Raw genomic sequence first — 27708 nt, forward strand, 5'->3', positions numbered from 1 at the left:
CTTTAGAGATCACTTATTGCAGCTATCTAATTATGCAGATACCAGCAAATGAAGGCCCACGAATGTGAAATGTTTGACTAACTTGCACAACTGGCTAACTCTTTCCTAAGGCTTTAGTGGTAGTGTTGAGGCTGATACGCCCAGGACTGGCTGTATTCAAGCTCCAGGGTTGTTTTCATTGATCATCTCTAATATGCTCAAATGAAAAGAACTTCAAGTAACATGAAAGACTGTATATGTGGTTGGAAGGAGATGCCTATGTATTAGCCCACATAGGTACATGAGCCCAAGAAGGCCTGAGTATGGAAGAAAATTGGACCCACCTAAGCACTTCCCCCACTGGCTCTTCTTGTGGAGTAAACATAATGTCACTTTGAAGAAGTCAGCCAAGAAGATAAGGTTGGCCACTAGATCTGTGTTGCTCAAGCTAAGCATTTTCTCATCAAGACATGACAGTGAATGGAGGAGAGGAAGCATCCCATACATGTAGCTGACCAAGTGACGGGAAAACCTGCTCTGGGAGAAGTGGGAGGAGAGCATTCAAGGGTTATGCTCTTTTTACTGTTTTTCACTCTTCCTCCCTCCCTCCCTTTCTTTCTTTTCCTTTCCTTGTTTCTTTCTTTTTCTTTCTGTCTTTTTTCCTTCCTTCCTTCCTTCCTTCCTTCCTTCCTTCCTTCCTTCCTTCCTTCCTTCCTTCCTTCCTTCCTTCCTTCCTATCTTCTCTTCCTTCTTTCCTTTCTCTTTCTCTCTCTTTCTTGTTCAAGTCGTCTTGCACGGAATAATTAATATGAAAATGTTTTACATGATTGTACATGTATAACCTATATCTGATTGCTTACCATCTCAGGGAGGTGGGGAAGGGAAGGAGAGATAGAATTTGGAACTCAAAACTTTTTTTTAAAAAACCCAACAAATGTTAAAAATTGTTTTTACATGTAATTGGGGGGAAATTATCATTTAAAAAAAAGAAAAAAGTTATGCTCTTCGTACTCTTTTCTCCTCTTCCTCCCATCATCCACAAAGGACAATAAGCAGCTTCAGTCACCGGGAGCTGGGCGCAGGTGAGTCCTGCCCAGAATTCCTCCTGTCCTGATTCTGGTCTTCCTCGTTGTCATCTATTCTTTTTATTTCTCTCATCTGCTCTGGAGGTTCCTGGTAGTTCTCTCGATCCCTGAAAGTCGGCGAGGGGAGAAGGAATTATTATTGGTTTCAAATACCATTACTATTGTCATTCCTCACAAGTAGATTGCCTTGTTAGACACCTGACTGTTGGTCTTAAGAAGAGTTGGGACAATACTCTTCAACCCAGAGATTTGCTGTTAGGCATATAAGCCATGAAGGCCAGTGCTAAACATTAGGGCCCCATACATTTATATTGTTGGGCAACAGTGAGGACCTAGCTTAGCCACCTTGGTACTGGAATTCAAGACTTTCCAGGGGGAATTTTCAGGGCCAGATCGGTAGACAGGCCTAGAGGGCTTTGCTTATTCCATGCTCAGAAGAGAGACCATGGGCTTCACCGCACACCTGGGGATCCATTCATTCATTGATTCATTCCACAAACCTTTGTTTGTCAAAATGGCAGCAATCTCTATCCTTAAAGTAGAAACACCTCCAGAGAGGCAAGAAAAGTAAAGACTGTTAAGGTAAGATACTTTACAAACCTTTTTTCATACTTTATAAACCTTTTCCCAAGAGGAAGCAGCCTGTTATGGGAAGGAGATGGAGCAAGTAGAAGAAAATTCTTTGGATTATTTTGCAAACAAGCTTTAGAGCTGGAAGATTGTCTAATGGCTAGTTGGTGCTAATCTAACCCAACTTGCTCATTTTCCAAATGAAATAACTAAGACTCAGAGAGAATTCATGGTTTGCTCAAGGTCACAGAGTGTAAGCAGAATGAATGAAAAAGCATGGGCTAGGCCCTGTGCTGAGCTCTGGGGACAGACAAAAATACATATCTAGAATATCTCCTCTTCCTCATCTCCCACATCCTGGCTTCCCTGGCTTCTTTCAGTCCCAGCTAACATCCCACCTTCTACAGGAAGCCTTTCCTGTTCTGGCTTAAATCCAGGGCCTTCCCTTTGATGATTATTTCCAATTCATCCTGTGTGTAGCTGTTGCATGTTATTTCCCCCATTAGATTGTAAGCTACTCAAGGGCAAGAACTACTTTTTTTCCCCTTTCTTAGTATTCCTAGCACTTAGTAGGTACATAATAAATGTTTGTTGACTTGAGCAGCAAACAAGACAGTTCCTGCCCTTGAGAGCACATAAAGGGAAACTAGAAAAGAGTGGGGTATGAAGCATGTTTGGAAATGGCTAGGAACCTGGGTCTTCTGACTCCATATCGGCCGCTCTTTCTGCCATACAGCCATGGGGCTACTTGTAATGTTGGCCCATCCTCTTTCCCTCCACAAGTTCCATAGAGAAATGGTATCACTCACGGCCTCTCGCTGTCTTTTTCCTTCTCACTCCTACAGCAACAACAGTATGCAATGATGATGATGATGATGAGGGCAGCAACCACGCCTCCCGCAATCCCAGCATACAGGGCAATGTTCATTGAGGCTGTGAGGGGGCAAACCAGATGGTTCAGCTGAATATCCAGAACACCCCCCACCCCCACCCCCCACCCCCAACCCCCACTGGAAAGCACCCAGCCTTGACCATTTTTACTCCTGTGGAAGCACTCAACATTAATAGCATTGCCACAGCTTAGCAACCAGTCGGGTATAGTCTACTGGGTATGACTCCTACAGTTGCCCTGGGCAGATGAGGAACAGGAGAAGCACAGGAAGCCAGGAAAATCATATCAAACCCAGCATCCAACACGTACTAGCTGTGTGACCCTGGGCAAGTCACTTAACTCTGTTTGCCTCATCTATAAAATGAGCTGGAGAAGGAAATGGCAGACCACTCCAGTATCTTTGCCAAAGAAAACCCCAAAATGGGGTCACAAAAAGTCAGACACGACTGAAAAATGACTTAACAACAAGACCCTGGGCAAGATACTTAACCTCTGTCTGTGTCCGTTTCTTTATCTGTAAAATGGGAATGACGATCGTACCTACCTCCCAGGGTTATAGTGAGAATAAAATGAGATAACATCTGTAAAGCACTTTGAAAGCACTTAAAAGGGATAATGATGATGATGATTATTAATTAGCACAGCAGGGAACAAGCATACCCAAGCCTTTCTAATCAGTCCTCGTGACAGCTCCTGCCCATATTGATACCCTGCCTTTCTCTTCTGGCCTTGCCATCCTTCACTCCCTTTCTCCCTCCCTGGATGAGCTCTTACCAAGCCGGACAGCAACAGTGATATTGCAGGACTCGGTCCCCATCTCATTGGCAGAGGTGCAGATGTAATAGCCAGACGTATCATCGGAAATGTTTTTCAGAAGCAGGGTCATTCCTGTGGCTGGGAAAGAGGAAAAGGTCAAGGTGAGAAGAGAAGCTGTTCAGCCTGGGATCGAGAACATTTTACTCAGTGAAATGACTGGTGCTTAATGGATCTTTTCTTTTTTAAAAATACTTTTTTCCAATTACATGTGAAAACAACTTTTAACATTTTTCTTTAAAGTTCTGAGTTCCAAATTCTTTCCCTTCCTCTCCTGCCCCCTCGTTGAGAAGGGAAGCTTTTTGATATAGGTTATACATGTGCAGGTATGCAAAACATATTTCCATATTAGTCATGTTGTGAGAGAAAACATAGACCAAAAACAAAAAAAAACAAACCTAAGAAAAAATAAAGTGAAAACAAAAAGTATGCTTCAATCTGCATTCAGACTCCATCAGTCCTTTCTCTAGAGGTTGATAGCATTTTTCATCACAAGTCCTTTGGAATTGTCTTGAATCATTGTATTGCTGAGAATATCTGTCATTCACAGTTGATCATTGTACAGAATTGCTGTTACTGTGTATACTGTTCTCCTGGTTCTGCTCGCTTCACTCTGCATCAGGTCATGTAAGTCTTTCCAGGTATTTCCGAAAGCATCCTGCTCATCATTTCTTATGGCACAATAATATTCCATCACAACCATATACCATAACTTGTTCAGCTGTTCCCCAATTGATAGACATCTCCTTGACTTCTAATTCTTTGCTACCACAAAAAGAATTGCTCTAAATATTTTTGTATGTGTAGGTCCTTTTCCTTTTCCTTTTTAAAAAATCTTTTTGGGATACAGACCTAGTAGCGGTATTCTGGATTAAAGGGTATACACAGTTTTATAGCCCTTGGGACGTAATTCTAAATCACTATCCAGAATGGTTGGGTCAGTTCCCAGGTCCACAACAGTGCTTTAGTGTCCCCGTTTTCCCACATCCACTCCAATATTTGTCATTGTCCTTTTCTCTCAGAGTAGCCAATCTGATAGGTATGAGGTGGTACCTCAGAGTTGTTTTAATTTGCATTTCTGTAATCAATAGTGATTTAGAGCATTTTTATATGACCATAGATAGCTTTGATTTCTTTATCTGAAAACTGCCTGTTCATATCCTTTGACCATTTATCAATTGGGGAATGACTTGTATTCTTATAAATTAAACTCAGTTCTCTCTGTGTTTATCTCTTTATATATATATATAGCTATTAGAGAAACTTACTGTAAATTTAGTTTCACAGTTATGATTACCAACTGTGTATTTCCCTCCAATTTATTTCCCCCCATTTATCCTTCTCTCTCTCTCTCTCTCTCTCTCTCTCTCTCTCTCTCTCTCTCTCTCTCTCTTCACCCCCCCCACCCTACCCTGTCCCTCCTCAAAAGTGTTTTGCTTTTGACCACTACCTCCCCCAACCTGCCCTCCCTTCTATCAGCCCCCACCTTCTTCATGGATTTTTTCATTTAATGCTTACTGAGTGGCTTAAGGGAAAAGTTTTGAGGATCAATGGACAGATAGATATCTGCGTCGAAGACCATTACCAGTAGCCAGTTTCCCTCCCTTGTCCATCGAACACCTTCCCCCCACCCCAACCTTGTCATAAACATACACATACTGACAACTTATACCAAGAAGCAGAGTGGTGCGATGAAAGTAGATTCCTGGATTAGCAGTCAAACCCTGGATTCTAGTCTGGGGTCTACTACTTACTACCTATGAAGCCTTGAACAAGTCCAACTTTTAGTGCCCATTTCTTCATCTATAAAATGATAATAATAATACTTATATTCCCTGTTTCACTGGGTTGTTGTGAATGTGAAAGTGTTCATAAAACATGCTACAAATTTAAGCTTTTATTATTACTTGTCTAATCTCCCTTGGCTAAATTCATACAGAAGTCTAATGGGGGTGGTTTAGGTGGGACAAACATTCAGAGCTATAAGATTCTACTCACAGGTAGGGTATCTGGAGCACTTAAACACTTAATGCTCCATTGTTAATGGGGAAATATCTTCATTGCCACCTCAGAGATGAAACCCAGACTGTGTCAGAAAGAACTCATCATCAGAGCCTTTCTTGAATTGTAAGACTGATCCCCTAGGCATTACCAGGGAGGCACTAAGCAGTTACAGTGTGTAGTCAGGGAAGGGAAGGGAAAATACAGGTACAACACATAGCTTCCCTAACTATGTTCCCACAAGTCTGTGTATCATATGGAGAGAGACAGAAACACCCACATTGGGAAAGTCTCCTCAAGTTCCCAAACAATACAGCAGCCATGTCTCCAACACTGAAAAAGCTTTTACAGTCATCCTTTCTACATCACGGGGGTTGAGGGCATGGCACCCCCTCGATCTGTAAAATCAGCATAAAAGTTTTTGGCCTTCTCTTCATACCAGAGAAGAAGTCTGAATTTTTCCTTTTCCTTTTATGGATGTTCACAGTACCTTATTGTAAAATTCGGGTTGATATTACACAATACTATATGCATTTCTGAGTTTCTAAACTTTTTCTGTGTTATCCGTTGGCCTTTGTGTGTCGTCTGTGGCTTCCATAAAACTCCCCCCAAAATTCCCATTTAATTTCTTATGACGACCCGGGATATATTGAAACCTTGATGGGAAAAGTCATGATGTGGAAGAGATAACTATTTCCTGACCTTATCTTTGGAAATATAATTTCCCAAAGCTCTAGTATGGATTAGCTCTTGGTTTTGCTCCCATTACACTAGAGGGAGTGGCCTCAGAGATGTGACTGGTCCTATTGTCCTGTAAACTACCCCTGAAGTCACTATCCACAACTAAAAGTAGCTGTTCTCCAAATCTAGGAACAATCTGTCCCTTCCTTTGCTACTACCTCTGGCCATGGTGCTGACGAATCAAACACCTCTCCATTGGTCCTCTACCATTTACTAGAGAGTGTGCTAGAGAGGAAAGGAACTAGAAGCGGAGTCATCAGATCTGCGTTTGCATCCTAATTCTGTGTGCCTGTGGGCAAATTAAATAACCTTTGTGTGCCTCAATACATTAATCTACAGAATAAGGGGAATCATACTTTCTCTACCCAAGATCATAAGTTTTTTTGTTTTTTTCAGAGCAAAAAGGGACTTTGGAAATCATTTAATTCAACCTCATTATTCTATAGATGAGGAAAATGAGTTCTAAAGAGGTGAAATTGACTTGTCCCAGATCACATAGCTACAAAATGCCGGAGGCAGAATTTGAACTCACAACTTCTGAGTCTGGATGTTCTACTATCCCATGTACTAACCTTATAGGTAGGTAAAGATTCACTGGCCTTGAGGAGAGTGTTGCTTTATAAATGTTAGATCACTATATAAATGTGTTGTTATTATTCTTATCCATGTGACCTTAAACAATTCAGTTAAGTTCTCTGGGCCTTTGTTACCTCTTCTGTACAATAGGGATATAATACCTTTACTCTCTTTTCCTGATTCAGGTATGTTATTTTATTGGTGTAGAGAATTACAGATAAGGAAACTCTTCCTAACAATGCAGATATAGCATTCGGTAACTCTGATTCTTGAAAAGTTGTCGGTACATTGAGGGAATAGATTGTTTGCCCAGAGTCACACAATCAGAATATATCAGAGATGGGACTTGAACTCAGGGCTTCTTGATTCTCAGGCTAACTCTAGAAGCACCATGGCATGTCACTGTATCACCTACCTGAATTTGAAGGGCTCTACTCAATCTTCTTCCCTGCATCTCTGCCTGATGATCATTTGAGGCCACTTCTTGCTTTAAAATCTTTTCAATTTTTTTTAATAACAAGACGAGGGAAAGGTATTGGGAAACCTCCCTGCCTGGGCTAATTCACAGTTGCAAAGAGTTATAGTCCAGAGATATGACTCGTAGAAAGATAGATCTATCTATCTATCTATCTATCTATCTATCTATCTATCTCTAGATAGATCTCCATTTAGCTCTATCTAGATACATATATATAATTAGCTATAGATATCTTAATCTCTGTCTATATCTCTATCTATCTATCTATCTAGTTCTATCTCTGTCTATAAATATATCTCTATCTATCTCTATCCAGTTGTTGTTCAGTCCCTTCAGTCATGAAACTCTTTATGACCCCATTGGAGTTTTCTTGGCAAAGATACTAGAATGGTTTCCCATTTCCTTCTCCAGCTCATTTTACAGATGAGGAAACAGGCAAACAGGGTTAACACAGCTAGTAAGTATCTGAGGCCAGATTTGAACTCAAGTCTTCCTGACTCCAGGCCCTGTTCCCTGTTTTCTATCCACTGTGCCACCTAGATACCCAATATATCTAGAGCTACATATTATCCTTACATTTCTCTCTCTCTCTCTCTCTCTCTCTCTCTCTCTCTCTCTCTCTCTCTCTCTCTCTCTCTCTCTCTCCCTCTCTCCCTCCCTCCCTCCCTCCCTCCCCTATACCTATCTCTACATCTATAGATATCTCTATCTCTTCTTCAATCTCTCTATTTATCTATTTTTCTATATTATCTACCTAAACTTCTATCTAAATATCTGTCTATCTATCTATCTATCTGTCTGTCTGTCTCTTTGTCTGTCTGTCTGTCTATCTACTCTGTGCTGGGGGTCAGTTTAGAGTAAAATTCTCCAACTTCTATGACAGTTCCTGAGCAGATGATGCCTTGCTGTAGGTTCTGCTGCCATCTAGTGTCTGTAATCTAAATATGAGACTCTTTACCCAATTCAATGAACCTGAAATGAGCTGAGAGTCCAGGGGATGTCAGGCCAGTGTTCTAGGACCAGAATTTGGCAGAACTCCAAGGTAAAATATCCATAATCAGAGGTATTCTATGGGACAACTCATTAGAAGAGAGTTTGAGATGTAGCTGGAGGTGGAGCTCAGAGACCAGCTGCCCCTTTCTTATACTCTATATTTTGGGGTGTAATGAGACTAAAATGAGATAATGGATGTAAATCACTTTGCAAACCTCAAAGTGCTATATAAATGCAAATGATTATTATTATTTATTAGCCTTCAATCTGGTGATCTTTTCATTTCCTAAGTCCTTTATCGCATTCCTGCTGAGCTCAAGCAATGTTTAGAGAACAACACACAGGGGTGTATTGGTAAATGTTTAATAAAACTCTGAAAAAAAGTACGCGCACACTTTCAGGTTTAATCTGCACTATTAACACTTTTTAAGGTCTAGACAATTAAAAAATAATAAATGAAGGCCTGATTTGTAGTTGATTGCCAATTTCTGAAGTATAAATGCTCACGTTGAAAATTAAACAAGGGGTTCTCTCTAATGGATTAGAGCTACCTCTAGCACTCCCTGTCTATACCCTCCCCTCAAGCACCAGAGAACATAGCTGAGTATCTTGTGGGCTAGTCTGACTCTACTTAACCCAGTTTCCCTAAGCACCATCAGGTATTATGGGTATCATAGTCCAACTCCACCAAGAAAGAAACATCTCCACGTGGTGCTGGCTTTGATGCCCCAGTCTAGAGAGGGGTTTGTGATAGTTCCCAAAAAGATGTAATTAGAATGAGATTGGGGAATGGCTGAGTGAATGATGGTATATGAATATAATGGAATATTATTGTGCTATAAGAAACAATGAATCAATGAAAAGGGTAGTTTCAGAGAAACCTGCAAAGACTTTTATGAACTGATAGCAGAGTGATATGAGCAGAACCAGGAGAACAATTTATACAACAGCAGAAATATTGTAAAGATGTAAACAACTTTGAAAGACTTGGGGACTCTAATCAATGCAATAACCAACCATGATTCCAGAGGACTGATGATAAAGAATGCTGTCCACTTTGTGACAGAGGGATGATGGACTAAATATGTAGAATGAGATACATGTTGCTTATTATGGTCAATTTAGGATTTTTTTTGCTTTATGCATATTTGGTGCAAGGGTTTTCTTTTTTATTTTTCTGGGCATGGAGTGGGAGAGAAAATAAATGCTTGTTAATTAAAAATATGAAATCTAATTTGAAAAATGTTGGATATTACTATTGCCAAGGGCCTAAAGAATGAAGAGATGGAATGGAGCCACCACTAGCCTAAGGAATGAAGAGGTGGGATTTAGCCACCATGGGCACAACCCATGAAGGAGGGACTCAGGAACAGAATGGTAGTGGTGCTATGGAAAAGGGACTCTTGTTGAGAGGCTTTGTGGTCTGCTGGATAGAGAGCCAACTTTGGAATTAAGTTGATTTAAGTTTTACTTCTGATTTATACTGGCTGTGTGACCCTGGGCAAGTCACTTAGTCTCTGTATCTTGAGTGACAAAAGTGGCAGAATGCTTGGGTGTAGCCAGTGATCGAGGGAGCTCCCTAAACAGTAAAAATCACAGCACCAAACCAAAGAAAAGGAGAAGAAGGAAGAGGAACTTGACAGATACACACCATTCCCATGAAGAATTCCCAAAAACACAGAGGATGCAGAATGGTATAACAGGAAAAATACTGGGCTAAGAATCAAGAAATCTGGGTTCCAATGTGTGACCCAGCCATAGATCAGTTTTTTCATCGGTAAAAGGAAGGGGCAATTGGACTAGATGAGGTCGCTTCCATCTCTGAGAGCCTATAATGTTATGAAACAATGGACCTTGCTGGCTCTGGAATAGATTTGGGTTCGAATCCCATCTCGGACACTTTATACTTGTGTGAACTTGGATAAATCACTGAGGCTCCCTGGGCCTCAGCAACTCCTCTGTAAAGTGAGGGGATCAGATTTAATGGCCTCTAAGGTTCCTTCCAACTTTAGTCTAGTTCTATGAACTAGAAACAAGCCATTGCTGCTGCGATGTGGCCACCTTGTGGACAACAAGACAAATGACATTGTTATGCAGAGCTCCCCTTTTCCCATGTGAACGACTCTCTTAAATATCCATCTACCTGTTCTAGGCATAACTATCAAGCCAACCAAGCTTATCCTTATATCCCTCTCCCCTCCTTTTCTTCTGTCACTCAGTAGCTTCATGTTCTCTGCCCATTCATTTTGGTTCTAAATCCATTAACTGTACCCAGCTGATATCTCTTAGCCAATCAACAAACATTTATTAAACTTTTACTATATGCCAGGCACTATGATAAACACTAAAGAGACAAGTAATACCTATTCTCAACGACTTCCTATCTCTCCATCTTGTATAGAAATATAACATGAGAGATTTTGTCAAATACCTCCCTGAAAGCTTTAAATGCCACATCTAAGACATTCCCTCTGATCTAGTCTAATAATTTCTTGATTTCCAGTCAAATCCACAAGCATTTATTAAATGCTTACTAGGTGCCAGGCAATGTGCTAAATGCTGGGAATACAAAGAAAAGCAAAAATGATCCTGGCCTTCAAAAACTCACAGTCTAATGGGAGAGACAAAATACAAACAACTCGGGAACCTAGGGAGTGAGCACTCCAGTGTCTGACCGCAGATGGCCCCTCTTGATGCAATAACTCATAGATACCTGATGATGAGAGTGGCCGTTCCTTGTTCTGGATGTCAAAGCTCTTCCAGCTGTACTGGGGAGTCGGGGATCCCTCTTTGGATTCGCATTTTAGCTGGATGTCATTCCCATATGTAGTTTCCCCCTCAATGCTGCAGTCTGGTTTGGAGGGGGGCACTGCAAAGAAGGAAAAGACAGGGAATATCATGTTCTGTGAGTCTGTGAAAGGACCAGGTAGACCATTATGTATAATATGCCCTCCTACCCCAATCTTCACCCTACTGACACTGATCACATATTCATTCAGTCAACAAAGATATATTAAGTGCCTACTATGTACTGTGCTAAGCACTTCAAAGAAAGGTAAAAGATAGTCCCTGCCTTCAAGGAGCCCAGAGTCTAATGGGGGAGACAACATACAAACCACTAGGTATCCACAGAGTAGATGGAAGGGAATCTGAGATACAGCACACAGATGGCTATTAATCCAGTCAGAACATGAAAGTGTAGTAAGAAATACATGACCAGAGTCTGGACAAGTCATTGGTGTGCCCAACGCAAATTTTGAAGATTGTATTTCCCATGGGTTACTCTTGATTGGAGAGTTTGAGCCTTTGCCATAATTCTGGAGTGGGAGGGTGTGGTGTTAGTGGAAAGAGCATCGAATCAGGACTCAGAGGACCTCCTCCTGCCACTGATTATCTACATGACCCTGAACAAGTCACCACCTCTCTGGGCCTGTTTTTCTAACTGTAAAAATGAGGGCATTGAATTAAATGATCTTTAGGGTTTCTTCTAGCTCTGAACCTACGATCTCACAAACCTCACTTAATACAAAATAAGTGCCTACACGTCACTGGGAAGAGAATCTTCTAAAATTAAAAAAAGTGCATTTATAAAAAGTTAGATTAAAAGTGGCAATCTCAACAGGTAACGACCCCTAATTGTGGGATTTAGGGCTGGCAATGACTTTGGCAATGATCTTCTAGTCCAAAACTTTCATTTTACAGATGAGAAAACCAAGTCTCAGGGTCTTGATTAATGAAATGACAGAGCCAGGATTCAAAGTTAGGTTTATATAGTAGAAAGAACATTAGCCCTGTAACCAAAGGACTTGGGTTCAAATCACACTTCTTGTGCTACCTGTGTGACCTCAGGCAACTCACTGACCTTTCCTGGGCTTCAGTTTCCTCATCTGCACCATTGGGACAATTAAACTAGATGCTGGTTTGAGTTCCAACAGAGCCCCCTAATATCTCTGTGACCTTAAGCAACTCACTTAACTTCTCTGAGACTCAGTTTCTTTATCTATAAAAGATAATAATAACTACCATTTATCCACTAAGAGACTGGTGTTTCCTTAGAGAGTAATGATGCCAGAGAAAACAGGGTCTGTCTAGGCACAACTGTTAGATGATAGAAAGCTGGAGGGACCTCAAAGACCATCTAGTATAATCTCCCCATTTTATAGATGAGTAAACTGAGGCCCAAGAAAGTTAAGTGACTTGGCCTGAGACCATAAAAGTCATGTCAGAGGCAGGATTTGAACCTGGAACCAGTATGCTTTCCACTAGACCTCATTGCCTCCTTTAATTTAGGGGAGGCTATAAGCCTGGATAACCTCCCATAAACAGGCCATAAAAACCATGGAATAAATTCCCAGCTTTCTATAGTTCTCTTGCTCACCATCCCTTGTCATTCTAGATCTTTGCCAGTTTTACCCCCAAAGCCCTCAAAGGCCTGACTGCTTCTGCTACATCACCAAGGCTACCGCTTCCAGGATTGAGGAAGATGGCCACTGTCATGTTTGTACCCAATATTGTGCCTCTCCCCCACTGTGTTCCCCTGCCAGTTCCCTCCAACCCCTCCATTTTTGCCTGGGCCTTGGGGTGAGACCTACTCTGGGGGTGTTGTTACACCAGAGGGACATAGCCAAAACTCTAAACTCAACTAGGAAGGACCGTCAACTATCCCATGTAAGCCAGGCATTTAAAAACCACCCTTTGACACAACTAAGAGGCAGATCTGTGAATAGTGAATGAGAATCCTACAGCCTACCCACACTTTGGGTCAGCTCACCCCCAGTCTATACCACCCTACTCCCTAGCCCAGCAGCTCTCCTGATTTCTGTCCCCTATCCCCTCCACCTTGCCTGCACTTCTGGTACTTGCCCTGGGAGCTAGAATAGTTAGTTGTGGCTCTGGTTCTCATTTAAGGATGTATTTACTTTCTTCAAGCCTAAATCTTTATCTCTGTGACTTCTACCCGTTAATCCTAATTCTGTTCTCTGAGGCCACGCAAAACAAAAGGCTAATCCTCTCAACCACTTGAATCCACCTACGATATTTCTCTTAAATCTTTCCTCCAGGCTAAACATCCCCAGATTCTTCAGCCCATCCTCGTACAGCACCATTTCAAATTCTCCCAGCATTATGTGTTGTCTGGGTCTGCTTCAGCATCCAGGGGACACTGTTCACTCAGTAATGTTCCCTTGGTGACTCACATTTGTTATTGTAGAGCTCAGAAACCTCAGATAAAAGGGTTCCATCTCAGTGTTCTCTTAAACAGTGGCCTGGGGAACCCCTATTAATCAACTAACAAGTATTTATAAAGCGCTTCCAATGTACCGAGCCCTATGCTAGGCTCTGGGGGAACGAATGAAACCAAAGAATGAAACCACCACTGCTCTGAAGGGGCTCGAGAGGCAGCAAATATATATATGGGTACATAGAGAATATGTGCAAATAAATACTTCAGGAGAAGGTACTTAGGAGGGCACTAGCTGTTGGGGGGAACAGGAAAGGCTCCATGATTGAGCGGCATCTTGGTGGAAGAGAATCTGTGAGGGGAAGGTGAGGAGGAATGATGGATGACCCACACAAAGGGACATGGAGTTCCTGGTATGAGGAACAGAGATCGGTTTGCTTGGTATAAAGAGTAGGAGAGAGGGAGTAAATGTAACGAAACTGAAAAGATAGGTTAGGGCTAAACACGGCCGGGGGGAATTCTGGGAAGATGGAGAAGTAGGTCAGAAAATTGCAAGTTCTCTAGATTTCCTCCACAAACAAGACAAAATAGTGCCTCAAGGTGAACATAGAGCAGCAAAAATAAACCAGAGTTGGGGCAGAACAGTGGTCCTCCTGGGACAGCTGGAGAAGACCAGAGGAAGGACCGCAGGGAAGGAGGTCTAGCCAGAGTGAAGTGAAAACACCCCTAGGCTCTCTCCCTCAGCCGAAACAAGCCCTAGAGGCAGCTGGGCTGGGAGGCAGCCTCAGCCTCAGCCTCAGCCTCAGCCTCAGCCTCAGCCATAGGAATTCTCACTTTGCAGATAATGTGGGCAGTGGGACATCTGATCAGGGGAAGACTGAAGGACCCTCTGCTGCAGAGGGATGCAGGCCCAGCTGTGTTGCCCTGACACAGTCCTGAAGGCGAGAAGGAACCAGCACATGCTTGGTAAGTTCGGAAGCAGTGGGGCAGGGACACTATTGGCTGTGGACGTTTACAGGAGAGCCGAGTTCCTGGTTTTGGTGCAAGGCTACAGTCATTGGAGGATCCTCGGCCAGCAAGAGCATTTCCAGCATAGAGTGGCTGGGGGCCTTAGAGGGCTTAGACAGGGAGAGGAGTGCGAGGTTGGACCCTGGACAAAGCTCAGAAAGTAACAGTAAGAAGGACCTGAGGCCAGAAGCACCATCCCCCACACCCAGGGACTAGAGGTGACTATAATAACAAGCTGCTAAAAAAAAAATTAAGTCAATAAAAATGAGTAAGCAAAGGACAAAGGACCCAACCATACATAGCTACTATGCGGATAGAGGGGCAGGGTTCATTTTCAGAGTAGGATACTAAAGAGGAAAAAAAAGCCTCTCTTACCCCCAAAGAGTACAGTCAAATGGTCATGTGCCCAAATAGAGTTCTTGGAAGAACTTAAAAAGGCCTATAAAAATCAAATGAGAGAGACTGAGGAAAAACTAGGAAAAAAATAAGAACAATCCAAGAAAGCCAAGACAATTATCCAAACCCAACACTCTTTCCACTATTCTGTGCTGAGAAGGATCAGAAGTATCTCCGCATCAGTTACCTAGAGCATGGTGATTAGTTTTATATCAGCACAGTGTCAAGCACATAGTACATGTCTAACTAATGCGAATGTGGTTTTATTTAAAATCAGATTCCCCCTCTTAGAGGACTACTTCACCCAAACCTGTGAAAGGGAACAGGAGGATAATGGGAGTAGTCGGTGCCTCTCACCCAGAACGAAGAGTTCCATCCTTGCTTGTCTGTTTTCAGTTAAATCTCCATCAAGCATCAATAAGCATTCATAGGTCCCATTGTCATCCATGGTCAGCTGCCCGATGGAGATGGAGGCGTCATTATACATATAATCGCCTGTCAGGTTGACTCGATTTGTGTACCGATTCCCAAAGCTGTACTGGCTTGAGGAGAAGGACCATATGACTACTTGATCCTGTAAGGAACAAGAAATGTCACTAATCTCCTGCCCCACCAGGAATTCCCCGGTGCTAAGCTAGGATAGGCATCTCCCCTCCTACCAGTTGCCAACCTTGGTTCTTAGCCTTTCTAGGCCCCAGAACCTTGAAGCATGAAAGCAAGTAAAGGTCCAGAAGATGTGAAGCTGGAGGAGACCTTAAGGCATCAGTGATTGCAAGCCCCTCCTTTTACAGATAAGGAAAGTGAGTTCCAGAGAGGGAAAGCGATTTGTCAAAAGCTATCAAATAGCAGACTGGCACTGGAAGCCCAATCCTCTCCAAAAATATTTTTTTCTCTACATCACCGGACTACAGTGATGAAAAGGGCATTATCTTAGGGCACTTTTTTAGCACCTTTTACACTAGTCACATCAAGCCTTGAATTAAAGTGATTTATCCAGTCTTCTTTTTCTTAATTAGGCATTTAGTCATTCGACAAACATTATTAAGCACTTCTATTTGCCAGATGCTGGGGAAATATAAAGTTTAGATAAAACACAGTCCCGTCCTTCCTAGAGCTTACAAACCAGTAGAGGGTTAAGATACAAACACAGATAGCTATTTCTCAATATTATATAAGTTCTTTAGAGAATTGAAAAAAACAAAATTCTATCTGAAGTCTGAAGAAAAAGGTCATTTTTAGGGAGAATCTGGGAGGCTTCCTGAAGAAGTTGGCATTTGAGTAGGGCATTAAAGAAGAGAGAAGAATTGAACAGGCCGGGGACAGGACCCAAACTGTCATATTCTTCTTTCTATCCCATAATACCTAGCATAGTGCCTTGTATAATCACGATGATGATGATGATAATGATAGTTAGCATTTATGTGGCACTTTAAGGTTCTCAGAGTTCACAATAACTATTATGTTTGTATAATAATTGTAAATAATAACAATAACGGTTATGAGTCAAAGTCCAGGTGGCATGGTATTCTGGTGCCTGGAGGTAGCCTGAATGAACTAATGAATGAGTGGATGAATGAATGAATGAAAGTATGTAATAAATGTTTGTTGAATGAGTCTATCATTGAATGAACCATCCTCGGGTGCCTACAAAACCAAAAGAGGACACTTTTCCTGAAGGCTTTACTCTGTTCTATAGGCCACCACTTTACACTTTATTAAGGGTGGCTTCTCACTTTATTTAAAGACCTTCAGAGTGTGTGTGTGTGTGTGTGTGAGAGAGAGAGAGAGAGAGAGAGAGAGAGAGACAGAGAGACAGAGACAGAGACAGAGAGACAGAGAGAGACAGAGAGACAGAGAGAGACAGAGACAGAGAGAAGGAAAGAGACAGAGAAGGAAAGGGACAGAGACAGAGATAGAAACAGAGGGAGGGAGGAAGAGAGAAACATACAGAGACAGAGAGACAGAGACAGACGGACAGAGACAGACAGACAGACAGACGGACAGACAGACAGAGGGAGGGAGGGAGAGAGGGAAGGAGGAAGAGAGAATACACACTCTAGGCCCCCAGCCAGGACTACCTAAAGCAAAATTGTAAAATGAGCTCTCCTTGTCATTCCCCTTTCTCACCTTACTGTCTAGCTTTGCCCTTCCCTAGATTGCAGGCCCCAGGAAGCGGCCCCTGTCAGGAAAGAAGGCAGAGTATTGCCCTCCTTATTAGTGCTAAATTCAGCATGCAGGTACCAAGGTATTCTGCCTATGTATAATGCTGTCTCAGGTCTGAGCTTGGTGTCCCCAGGTCACCTTGCCCAACCCTTCTACTTATCTCCAGCCCTTCTCTTCTCCCCCGCTCAGAGGATGTTTGGCTTCTTACTGGAGGGTCCGTTAGAGGCTTATCCCATTGGATGAATCCACTTCTAGTTGCAACTGTTGTCTCATACAAACACTGAAGTGTGGCACTCTTCCCTTGGGCAGCTCGTAGGACCTTCGTGGGTGTCCGCACAGAGATGGTATAAGCTGTTCCCCAGACTGAAATGGAGGTAGAAAATGAGGTGAGACAAATCCATAAAACATGCCCTTTCCTCTCCATTCAAAGGAGTTCCATGTTTCTGTGAGAGTGGGGTCAATCACCCTGAGCTACTCCAGGCCGGCAGCCCCAGCAGAATGACCACACAAGAAGCAGAAAAGATAAGGAGCAAAGTAGATGGTCAGAGCTGTATCTAACATGGGAAAATTAAGGTATTGTCCCAGGATGCCAAAAATGAGGGAGGGAGGACTAAGTCCTTCCTTGGAACTTTGGAAAGAAATGACGGCTTCTTCCTTGTTTATAACAGAGAGGAAAGCCAAGAATAGTCTGACATGGGCCTTAAGTTTGGGGAGGGCAGATTTCAAAGGTTTCAAAGGGAATATAAATATTATTCTATTGACTAAAATTCTACAAGGGGAAGTCAATGTAGGAGGGATGGGAGGCCCTAAAGAATGAAATTCTGAAGATGCAAAAGGAAATAATTCTGACAAACTGGGAAAAAAAATGAATTGCCTGAAGACGTAGGTGCGGGAGTCTATGGAACTCACCTACATGTTAAGATTTTAAAAAGATATATACAGGTTTTAATGACCAAGCTTGACCCTGAAGAAGAGAGAAGACTTCGCAACTCCTTCCCATTGTGCAGTGTTGGAAGAGTATGGGTGTGGACCAATTAATCAACAAACATTACTATGTGTCAGGCATTGTGCTAAGAAATGGAGATAGGATGACAGGTAAAAACAGCCCTTTACTACAAAGAAGTTACCTTCTAAAGGGGAAGAAAAATGTAAATAATGCAGTTGATTGAAGGTCATTTCAGAATAGAAAGCAGTAGTAGCTGAGAAAATCAGGAGAGGCCTCCTGTAGAAGGTTAAATTGGAACTGAATCTTGAAGGAAGACAGGGGAAGGAGGTGGAGATGAGAGAATAGAGCATTCCAAGCGTGGGGACAACCAGTGCAATAGTATGGACCCAGCTGGCATGGTTCCATGATATTCTCGAGCTCCATGCAACAGCACCTGGATTAGTGATAAAGGACGTAAGTGGCAGGAGTAATGTAGACTTGGGATTTGGCAAAGTAAGCCAAATTTGGGGGCAAAGTGTAATTGGCTACAGCACAAAGAAGCAAAAGATTTGAGAGTAGAGGATAATGTGGACTTAAACAGGAGTTAAGAAGAGGTAGGAGGAAGAGCGTAGCCAGTGCTGGGTGATGATCTGGGAAAGAATTGAGGGATGAAGGTTATGGTGGTCAAGGTGAGAACAAAAAAATAGGGTTGAGCTTGTAAGGCATAGAAAAAGATGGATGATAAACATGAATGGACAAGATAATTTTTTAGTTCATGAACATGGAACACTTGTGGGTGATGGCAAAATCAAGGCTTGGATGATCTATATCTGTGTGTAGCAAAGGTGAGGTGGATGTAGAGGTCATGGAAACTGAGTAGATTGAGAACCTAGGGAATCAGAGTATTTGAAAGAGCATCAATATGTATGCTGAACTCCTCTAGTATAAGGGCAACAGTTGAAATGTTGGATTTCTCTAAGATGGGAATGATGTTTTAGGGTTTACTGAACTAATTTTTTCTTGTCCTTTCTTCTTTATTATTATTTGTTAAGAAGAATGACTTTCTGGGACATGTGTGTATATGTATATATGTGGGTGTAAAAACATATACATAGAGAGAAGGAAGAGATGGAGATCTACATAGAAATTAAGGTTATGTGAAAACAAAAGATATCAATAATTTAAACATATATATGTATAAATCATTCTGGAAAGCAATCTGGAAATATGCAAGAAAAGTGGCTGTTCCCATTGATCCACACAGAGAGTCCATTGCTGGAGATATACCCCAAGGAGGTCAATGACAACAAAAAAAGTCCCCAATACAGCCAAATATTTCTAGTAACATCTTTTTGTAGTGGTGAAGAATTGGAAACAGAGTACAAGCCCCCAGACTGGGGAAGAGGCTCAACAAACTGCAGCATGTTAATTTAATGGAGGATTGATGTGCTATAAATAGCTATGAACATAAGGAATATGAAGGAACATGGAAATATGTATATGAAATGATTCAAAGTGAAGTAAGCAGAGCCAAGAAAACAATATGTACAATGACTATAATGACATAAATGAAAAGAACAACAAACAATCGATATTTGGTACCCTGAAATTATAATGGTTAAGCTTGGCCCTAAAGAAGAGGTGTGAGAAAATACCTTCTCTTGGACCTTTGAAGAAGGGGGCAGTTGATGGTGTTGGATACTGACATCATACTTTTTGGATATCTTAAAAATTAGTTTTATGGAGATTTTCTCCTTTTCCTTTTTTTTCACAATTTATTTAAAGGAATGGCTCTCTGGAAAGAGAGGTAAGGAGGAATATGATAGGAAATAGGAATAACAAAAGATAGCAATAACATGTATTTATAAAGGAAAAAATATAAATATACCATATTTATATAAGTACAAAAGATGAGAATAAGGGCAGGGAACGGAGGATGAATACAGAAATGTGACCCAATGACTGGCAAGGAAGATGAGGACAATGAAAAAGGATGTTTTTCAAGTTATAATGGGCAAGAGAGGAGGATCAAAGGAGCATTAGGCCCACTGCTCAGGGTGGATAGGATAGTGAGATCTGACAAAAGGAGGAGGCTGAGCTGTTCCATTGTTATTTTGCTACTGTTTTCTGCCAAGGAAAATAACCTTTGGACTAGAAAGGACAGAACAGAGATGGCTAATAGGGAGTTGATTCCCAAGATAAGTGGGGAGCTGGTAAGAGAGCACCTCCGGTAGATGCTTTTGATGAGTTCAAGCCACCTGGCTCAGATGAACTATATTTATCCTCAGGGTCTGAAAGGACTGGTGGATATGATTGCAGAGCCACTGTCAGTGATATTTAAAAGATTATGGAAAATAGGAGAGTTACTGCAGGAGTGAAGAAGAGCAAACGTTGTCCAGATTTTTTGAAAAGGGAAGAAAATAGCATCTGCAAACTAGGCCAACAAGCTTGATTTTGATTCCTGGCTAAATTCTAGAATGAATGGATTTTTAAAAAGATGCTTGATGGATGTTAAAAAAAATTGGTAGTCACCAAGAGCCAGCATGGCTTCATTAAGAGCAAGTCATGGCAGACTAGCCTTATTTCCAATTTTGACAAGAAACTAAAATATCCCAATGAAAGGAATGCACTAGAGAAGAATAATTTAATGTTTTGTGGAACTGACCCATGCAAAATACACACACTCCCATCACCTTAGTGTAAAACCTGGGGAAACTAACATTATTCTTCTACATAAGAAAATCCATTTTCATTAAAAAAAAAACCACACATGTTCATAAAGAAGATGTACAGAAGGACAAAAGTCTGGTGGAGATACAAAATACCTCCAAATAGTGTTAAGAAGTGCCATTCTTGGGGGCAGCTAGTTGGCGCAGTGAGTAGAGCACTGGCCCTGGAGTTAGGAGGACCTCAGTTCAAATCTGGCCTCAGACACTTGACACACTTACTGCTGGGTGACCTTGGGCAAGTCACTTAACCCCAATTGCCCTGCCTCCTGCTTTCCCCACTCCAAAAAATTAAAAAAAAAAGAAGTGTCATTCTTCAGGGCACTCAAGGCATTTCACAGATATGGCTCTATTTGCCTTCACAACAGCCTCCTGAGGAATGAGAGGGGATAAATACAGCAAGTGCCCAAATGGCTGTTGGGGAAAGGTTGAGAAACAAAGGAAGGCAGATAGAAAGCACCTGTAATGTGTACAGGAAGAACAGTGGCTTTAGTGGTTAAATGGAACAGGGACACCAGTCCTCAGACCCCTAGTAAATAGGGTGACCACAACCCATGGGGCTCAAGCTGATGGCTTGCCACTATGGAACCTTGGACAAGGCTCTTCTCTTCTATACAAGTGGAGGATGCTAAAGCCATAGGTATCATTTTGTTCAACATGCTCACTTTCCAGATGATGATACCGAGGCCCAGAATGAATGAATAAATGAATGCATGAAGCATTTATTAAACCCTTACTGTGTACAAAGCACTATGCTAAGCACTGGGAATTTGAATAGAAAAATAAAATGATCCCTGCTCTCAAGTAGCTCACATTCTAATGGGGGAGACAACACCAATAAAATCTTATTCATTTCTGATTTTGAAACCTTTTGACAATGTCAAGGACTTTAGGGGCAAGACCTTTCTTTTCTGTGTTTGTCCTATGTGGGACAGTTGGTGGAGATGGCCCCTTTGTCACAGGAGTTGCTTCCTTAGATGAAGGCTATGGGAACTGGGCTGGACATTGGACCTGAGGGGGATGCCCCTGTTCCCAGGATTCCTGTGCCTATCTGCCTGTTGGTAGCGATTGGTCAGTAGTTGCTAGTAGTTATGAGGAAGGTGGGCCCTTTCTCTATGATGTCTAGTTCAAGGTCATACAGCTAGTAAGTGGTAGAACCAGGATTCAAACTGAAGTCTCCTCCTAAGCCATAGACTTTTGGATAATATTTTGTACCAATTATGCTATCTATCCTGCCATTGTAAAATGCCCTCTTCTAAAAGCTAAAGTCTGGCTGACTAGTTAAAATAGATTAATAATAGATATTCACACATGCCTATGATAGTTCATTAATTATAGGATTAGAAAAGCACTCTTCCCACCAGTTCCTCAAGAATTCTAATGGGGGTTGGACGAGCCACCTCAAAGAATGTGGTACATATGGAATATACATGTGCATGTCAGTTGCAATTTTGTAGTAATGTAGGGCTCGGTTATTTCAATGTGGTTCTACTTTCAGCATAGGTATCATCAGCTGAAAAGGACACATAATCATTGTATGAAACAATTATTGAAAAAGACTAATAAATATGACCTGTGTATCTTGAAAAAAAAACCTGAAGTCTCCTGATTCCAAGATTGGTGTGCTTCCCATCATACGGTAGATTTTCTTGTGGTCCAAAGTGCATTGGGAGGGGCTGGAGGCAGGGGAAACCACTTATTTTTTTGTGAATCTTTTGTTGTTGTTGTTGCTTTGTTTAAAATATTTATTTATTTAATTTTAGCTTTCAACATTCATTTTATAAGATTTTGAGTTTTAAATTTTCCCCCCTTCCTCCCCCTCCTCTCCCTCCTCCCTCCCCAAGACAGTGTGCAATCTGATATAGTTATACATGTACAATCATATGAAACATATTTCCTCATTAGTCATGTTGTAAAGAAGAAGTAGAACCAAAAAGAAAAATCACGAGAAAGAAAACAGAGGGGGAGAGAGAGAGAGAGAGAGTAGTATGCTTCGATCTGCATTCAGACTCCATAGTTCTTTCTCTGGGTGTGAATAGCATTTTCCATCATGAGTCTTGGAATTGTCTTAGATCACTGCACTGCTGAGAAGAGCTAATTCTATCAAAGCTGTTCATTGTACAATGCTGCTGTTACTATGTACAATGTTTTCCTGGTTCTGCTCGCTTCACTCAGCATCATTTCATGTAAGTCTTTCCAGGTTTTTCTAAAGTCTGCCTACTCATCATTTTTTATGAAACAATAGTATCCCATTACATTTATTCACCACAAGTGGTTCACCTATTCCCCAATTGATGGGCATCCCCTCAATTTCCAATTCTTGGCCACCACAGAATTGTTATAAATATTTTTGTACATGTGGGTCCTTTCCCCATTTTTATGATTTCTTTGGGATACAAGCCTAGAAGTGGTATTGCTGAGTCAAAGGGTTTGCACAGTTTTATAGTTCTTTGGGAATAGTCCCAAATTGCTCTCCAGAATGGTTAGATCAATTCAGAACTCCACTAACAATATATTAGTGTTCCAATTTTCCCACTTCTTCTCCAACATTTATCGTTTTCATGTTTTGTTGTGTTAGCCAATCTGATAAGTGTGAGGTGGTACCTCAGAGTTGTTTAATTTGCATTTCTCTAATTAATAGTGATTTAGAGCATTTTTCATATAACTATAGATGGCTTTAATTTCTTCATCTGAAAACTGCCTGTTCCTGTCCTTTGGCCATTTATCAATTGGGGAATGACATATTCTTATAGATTTGACTCAGTTCTCTATATATTTTGGAAATGAGACCTTTATGAGAGGCAATGGCTGTGAAGATTGTTTCCCAGCTTTCTGCTTCCTTTCTAATCTTGGTTGCATTGGCTCTGTTTGTGCTAAACCTTTTTAATTTAATGTAATCAAAATGACCCATTTTGCATTTCCTAATGTTCTCTATCTCTTGGTTGGTCATAAATTCTTCCATTCTCCACAAATCTGACAGGTAAACTATTCCTTGCTCCTCTGATTTGTTTATAGCATCGCCCTTTATGTCTAAATCGGGAAACCACTTATTGCCTAGGGCCATAGTGATGGAAACTGGTGAGAAGTAACACTGAATACTCTAAGACTCCTGTTCTCCTGCCCTGATTTCTCACCCTGTCTCTCCCTACAGGTGGCAGACTGCCTAACACTTTACTACATATGAGATAGAAAATCAGTAAATACTAATGGACTTGATCCAAAGGGAAATAAGAGATCCCCACCCAAACCCAAAAATGTAATGAGCTTAATTGAGCATCATTATTTGCTGCCTTCAGGATACCATTAATTAGATAAAACCTTTCCCTACCCCTTGGTCCCATTTTCTCTTTCTTTTGTCCCTCTCCACCTTTCTTTTGTAATGGAAATGCATTTTTGTAAGATTTACTCATTCTATTTTTCTGCTGTGTATTCTAGCGGAAAGAGACCTGAACTAGGAAGTGAGAAGTGAGTTCTTTACCTTGATGCTGCTGCTAACTTGATAAACTTTCATAAAACCATAGGATTTTAAGTTGGAAGAGACTTCGGATCATTTACTCCAGGGATTCTGAACCTATTTATGTTTTGGACCTCTTCAGTAGATAATCTGGTGAAGTCAGATTGGTGAAGCCCTTCACACAATAATGTTTTTAATTACATAAAATAAAACACATAGGATTACAAAGGAAAAAAATATCTTGAAACAGTTACTAAATTTTTTTATTTAAAATTCCTCAACCTCAGGTAAAGAACTCCTGACCTAGTCCAACACTTCCATTTTACAGAGGAGAAATCTGAGGGAAGCTAGGTGTTCAATATCACATAGCCAGTAAGTAGAAGAGCTAGGGTTCAAATACTCTTTTTTTCTTTCCCAATGATGGACTTACTGGGTGGCTTGGGAAAATCACTTAACCTCTCAGTGGCATCATCTGTAAATTTCAAGGGTTGGACAAATGACTCCTGTAGACTCCTTCAGAATAGACTGGTTTTTGCCTTTCTTTGTATCCCTAGCTCTTAGCATGGTGCCTGGCACATAGTAGGAGTTTAAGAAATGCTTGTTGATTTAATGTAATTAAGGTCCCTTCTGCCTCTGGTACAGACCCTCATCACTTCATGCCTGGAGATGATGCTATCACAATGGCCTGTTGGTTGGTCTCTCTACTCCAAGTCCTTTCCCTGTCCAGTCCATCTTTGACTCAGCTGCCATATTGATCTTCCTTGAGTGCGGATCTGACCATGTTACCTTCTCACCCAATAAACTCCAATGGTTCCCTATTACTTTAGGATCAAATGTTAAATCCTATTTCGTTTTTAAAACCCTTCACAGCCCAGCCCCTTCCTACCTTTCCAGTCTTCTTAGATTTTCAACCCCTCCACATATTCTATGATTCCACAGCAATGGGCTCCTTGCTATCTCTCACAAGTGGCACTCCATCTCTGGACTGGCTGTCCCTCATGCCTGGAATGCTCTCTCTCCTTTCTGCCTCCTGGATTCCTTGGCTTCCTTCAGTTCTCAACTAAAATTCAACCTTCTGCAGGGAATCTTTCCTGACCTCCCTTAATTCTAATGTTTCTCCTCTGAAATTATCTCTCATTTATACTGTATATATTTTGTGCACAGTCATCTGCATGTTGCCCCATTAAAATGTGAGTTCCTTGAGATCAGGGCCTATTGTTGCCTTTCTTTCCCACTCCCAGCACTTAGCACAATGCCTGGCACATACTAAGTACTTAATAAATGTTTATTTACTGACTTAAAAAGCTAATATTCTATGAAAAAAATTCTGAAACTCCAAATTCCCTGGTTTTGATCCCCCTCTCTTCCCTTGGAGAATGCACAGATGGCCTAGAAAGGAGTCTTTTGTTTCCATGGATTAGCCAAAGACCCAGCCTGAAACCTCAGACAGGATTGACCTAACAGGCAACCACAGCCCCATAGTAACCAAGAATGATCTCAGGATGGGCCCCAACAAGGGGAGCTTTGAGACCTTCCCTTAGGTGAAGGGACACATCAGGAGAATTGCAATGATCCATAGATTGGGTGTAATGCTTCTCCACCCCACCCAGCAATCCAGACAGACCAGGAGGTGAAATCATAAAACTGGTAACCTGTCTCATCTAAACTTTTTTTCTCAATGTCGTCTTTAAAACCTGCTCTCAGAAGAGGATCTGTTATCCATCATCTATACCTTGATGCATATTTGAAGTCATGTTTTGCCTCTTCGAGGAGTATTTGCATCTCAAGTTAGATCTCTAATCATGAAACAGAAGAATCTATTCTCCAGCTGGAGGAATGGAAGGCACCTGGGAGAAGGTGGGAGAGCTCTTAGGAGGAGGACCTGGGCCTCCTGTCCCAGACTCTGAAATTACCTTTGGACAGCTGTCATCTAGGTTTATAAATCTCCTGGCAGGGGAGAGGGGCCAATAATGGTGTTGATAGAAACCAACCAGTGCTCTTTCCCTTGCCCTCACTACTTCTCTCTTCACTCTGCTATCTGATTTACCTTTCCCTTGCAAAGATCAAGTCCTGTTTAGAATGATATAGCCACAAAATCTTTAACAAGTCACTCTGGCCTGACAAGCATCACGGCTCCATGAAAGAAAACAAAACAAAATGAACAAACAAAAAACAGCCGGCCAGGGGTCAGGATATGTGGATTGCAGTTTCATCTTTGTGTCTCACTAGCTATGCCACAGTGGACAAGTCAATTCAACCTTCTAGATCTGTTTTCTCTTCTGTGAGGAGTAGATTAGGGTGAGAGGGGTTGGATTGAGTGATTGCCAAAGTAGAGCACTGCATTTGGAATTTGAGGGCCTGGCTTCCAATCTTGTCTCTATTACTTACTACTCCTGGGAGGTTGAGGGAGTTGCTTTGTCAGTCTGGGCCTCAGTTTCCTAACTGGTAAAATGAAGGAGTGAAGTTAGGTAGCCTCCAAGATGAGTAGTGCTGGAGTCAGCTCTAACCACCTCTAAAGCACCAATTGTGAAATTCTTAGTGTGAGCAGTTATACCTTGGAAGTGGGCTGATACCATAAATCAGAGCTTCATATTATTGTTTTACCGGTTGTCAACACTTAAGAGGGTGATGAAGAAGATGTTGCTAATGCAGATTAAAATTAAATGTGTGTCCTTGTACATCCCTGGGACTTTCCCCATCTCCATCTCTTTGCTCATAGCTGTTATCTGCACCTGTATTCCCTCTCCCCTCTTCACTTGTTAAATTCTTACCCATACTTTAAGGCCCAACTCAAATGGCATATCCTCCATAGGAAGAGAGGAAACAAGCATTTATTAAATACCTACTATGTACCAGGCACTATAATCAGAGCTTTACAATTATTATCTCACTTGAACCTCACCACAACCCTGGGAGATAGGGGCTGTTCTTCTGCTTGGTTCACAGATAAGGAAACTGAGGCAGACAGAGGTTAAATGGTTTGCCCAGGGGCACATAGGTAGTAAATGTCTAAAACAGGATTTGAACTCAAGTCCTCATGAGTCCAGGTCCAACACTCTATCCACTGAGCCACCAGGCCTTCTCTAATCTGCTTCCATATTGGTAATGACTTTCTCACGTACTTTTGTATGTACTTCTCTATTTTTTTCTGAAATCGTGTATAATTATGTGTTTGTATCTAATGCTCCTGTGTGAAAGTGAGGTTAGGTCTGTCTAAACTTTGTGTCTCCTCCCAGCCTAGCTCAGTGCTCTGCATACAGTAGGTGCTTAACTGATGCTTGTTGAAATGATATGAAATGAAATTAATTAAATTGAATTGAAGATACTTCCCAAAGAGCTCCAAGTTCTGTGATGACTTGACTTCCTTGAGCACCCACCCATAGCTTTGGAGTCTGGATTCAAATCCCCACTTTGTTCCTTACACTACAGTGCCTGGCACATAGTAGGTATTAAATAAATACTTATTGACTGACTTTATTTCTCTGGGCCTCGGTTTCCCTCCCCCTCTGTAAAATGGAGAAACTGCACAGGATGATCTCTGAGCTGTTTCACCTTTAAATTATATCACCCTGGGTCACACCCATTCTGGGAAATTATGATTTATGGGACCAGCAAACAAAGGAGGAATCACTAGGGCAATGAGGCTCATTAAGGTGTGGGGACCAAAGATCATTATGCATTTAAAAAGGAAAATAGAGGGAGGGAAAGGGGCAGAATGAAAGGCGAAAT

The 27708-nt window shown here is 41.5% G+C and overlaps 1 protein-coding gene across 1 annotated transcript; it reads right to left on the reverse strand.

The window, feature by feature from the left end:
* Nucleotides 1–1041: 1041 nt before the first annotated feature.
* GPA33 (glycoprotein A33) lies at nucleotides 1042–26754 on the reverse strand. Its single transcript, XM_036755484.1, has 7 exons — nucleotides 26751–26754; nucleotides 17083–17237; nucleotides 15069–15285; nucleotides 10842–10997; nucleotides 3301–3420; nucleotides 2444–2567; nucleotides 1042–1171 (listed from the first exon to the last, which is right to left on the reverse strand). The coding sequence occupies exons 1-7, from the start codon at nucleotides 26752–26754 to the stop codon at nucleotides 1042–1044; spliced, it is 906 nt and encodes a 301-aa protein (XP_036611379.1).
* Between the last annotated feature and the right edge of the window lie 954 nt (nucleotides 26755–27708).

The sequence above is a fragment of the Trichosurus vulpecula genome, chromosome 4, assembly GCF_011100635.1.
Source record: "Trichosurus vulpecula isolate mTriVul1 chromosome 4, mTriVul1.pri, whole genome shotgun sequence".
NCBI lineage: Eukaryota > Metazoa > Chordata > Mammalia > Diprotodontia > Phalangeridae > Trichosurus > Trichosurus vulpecula.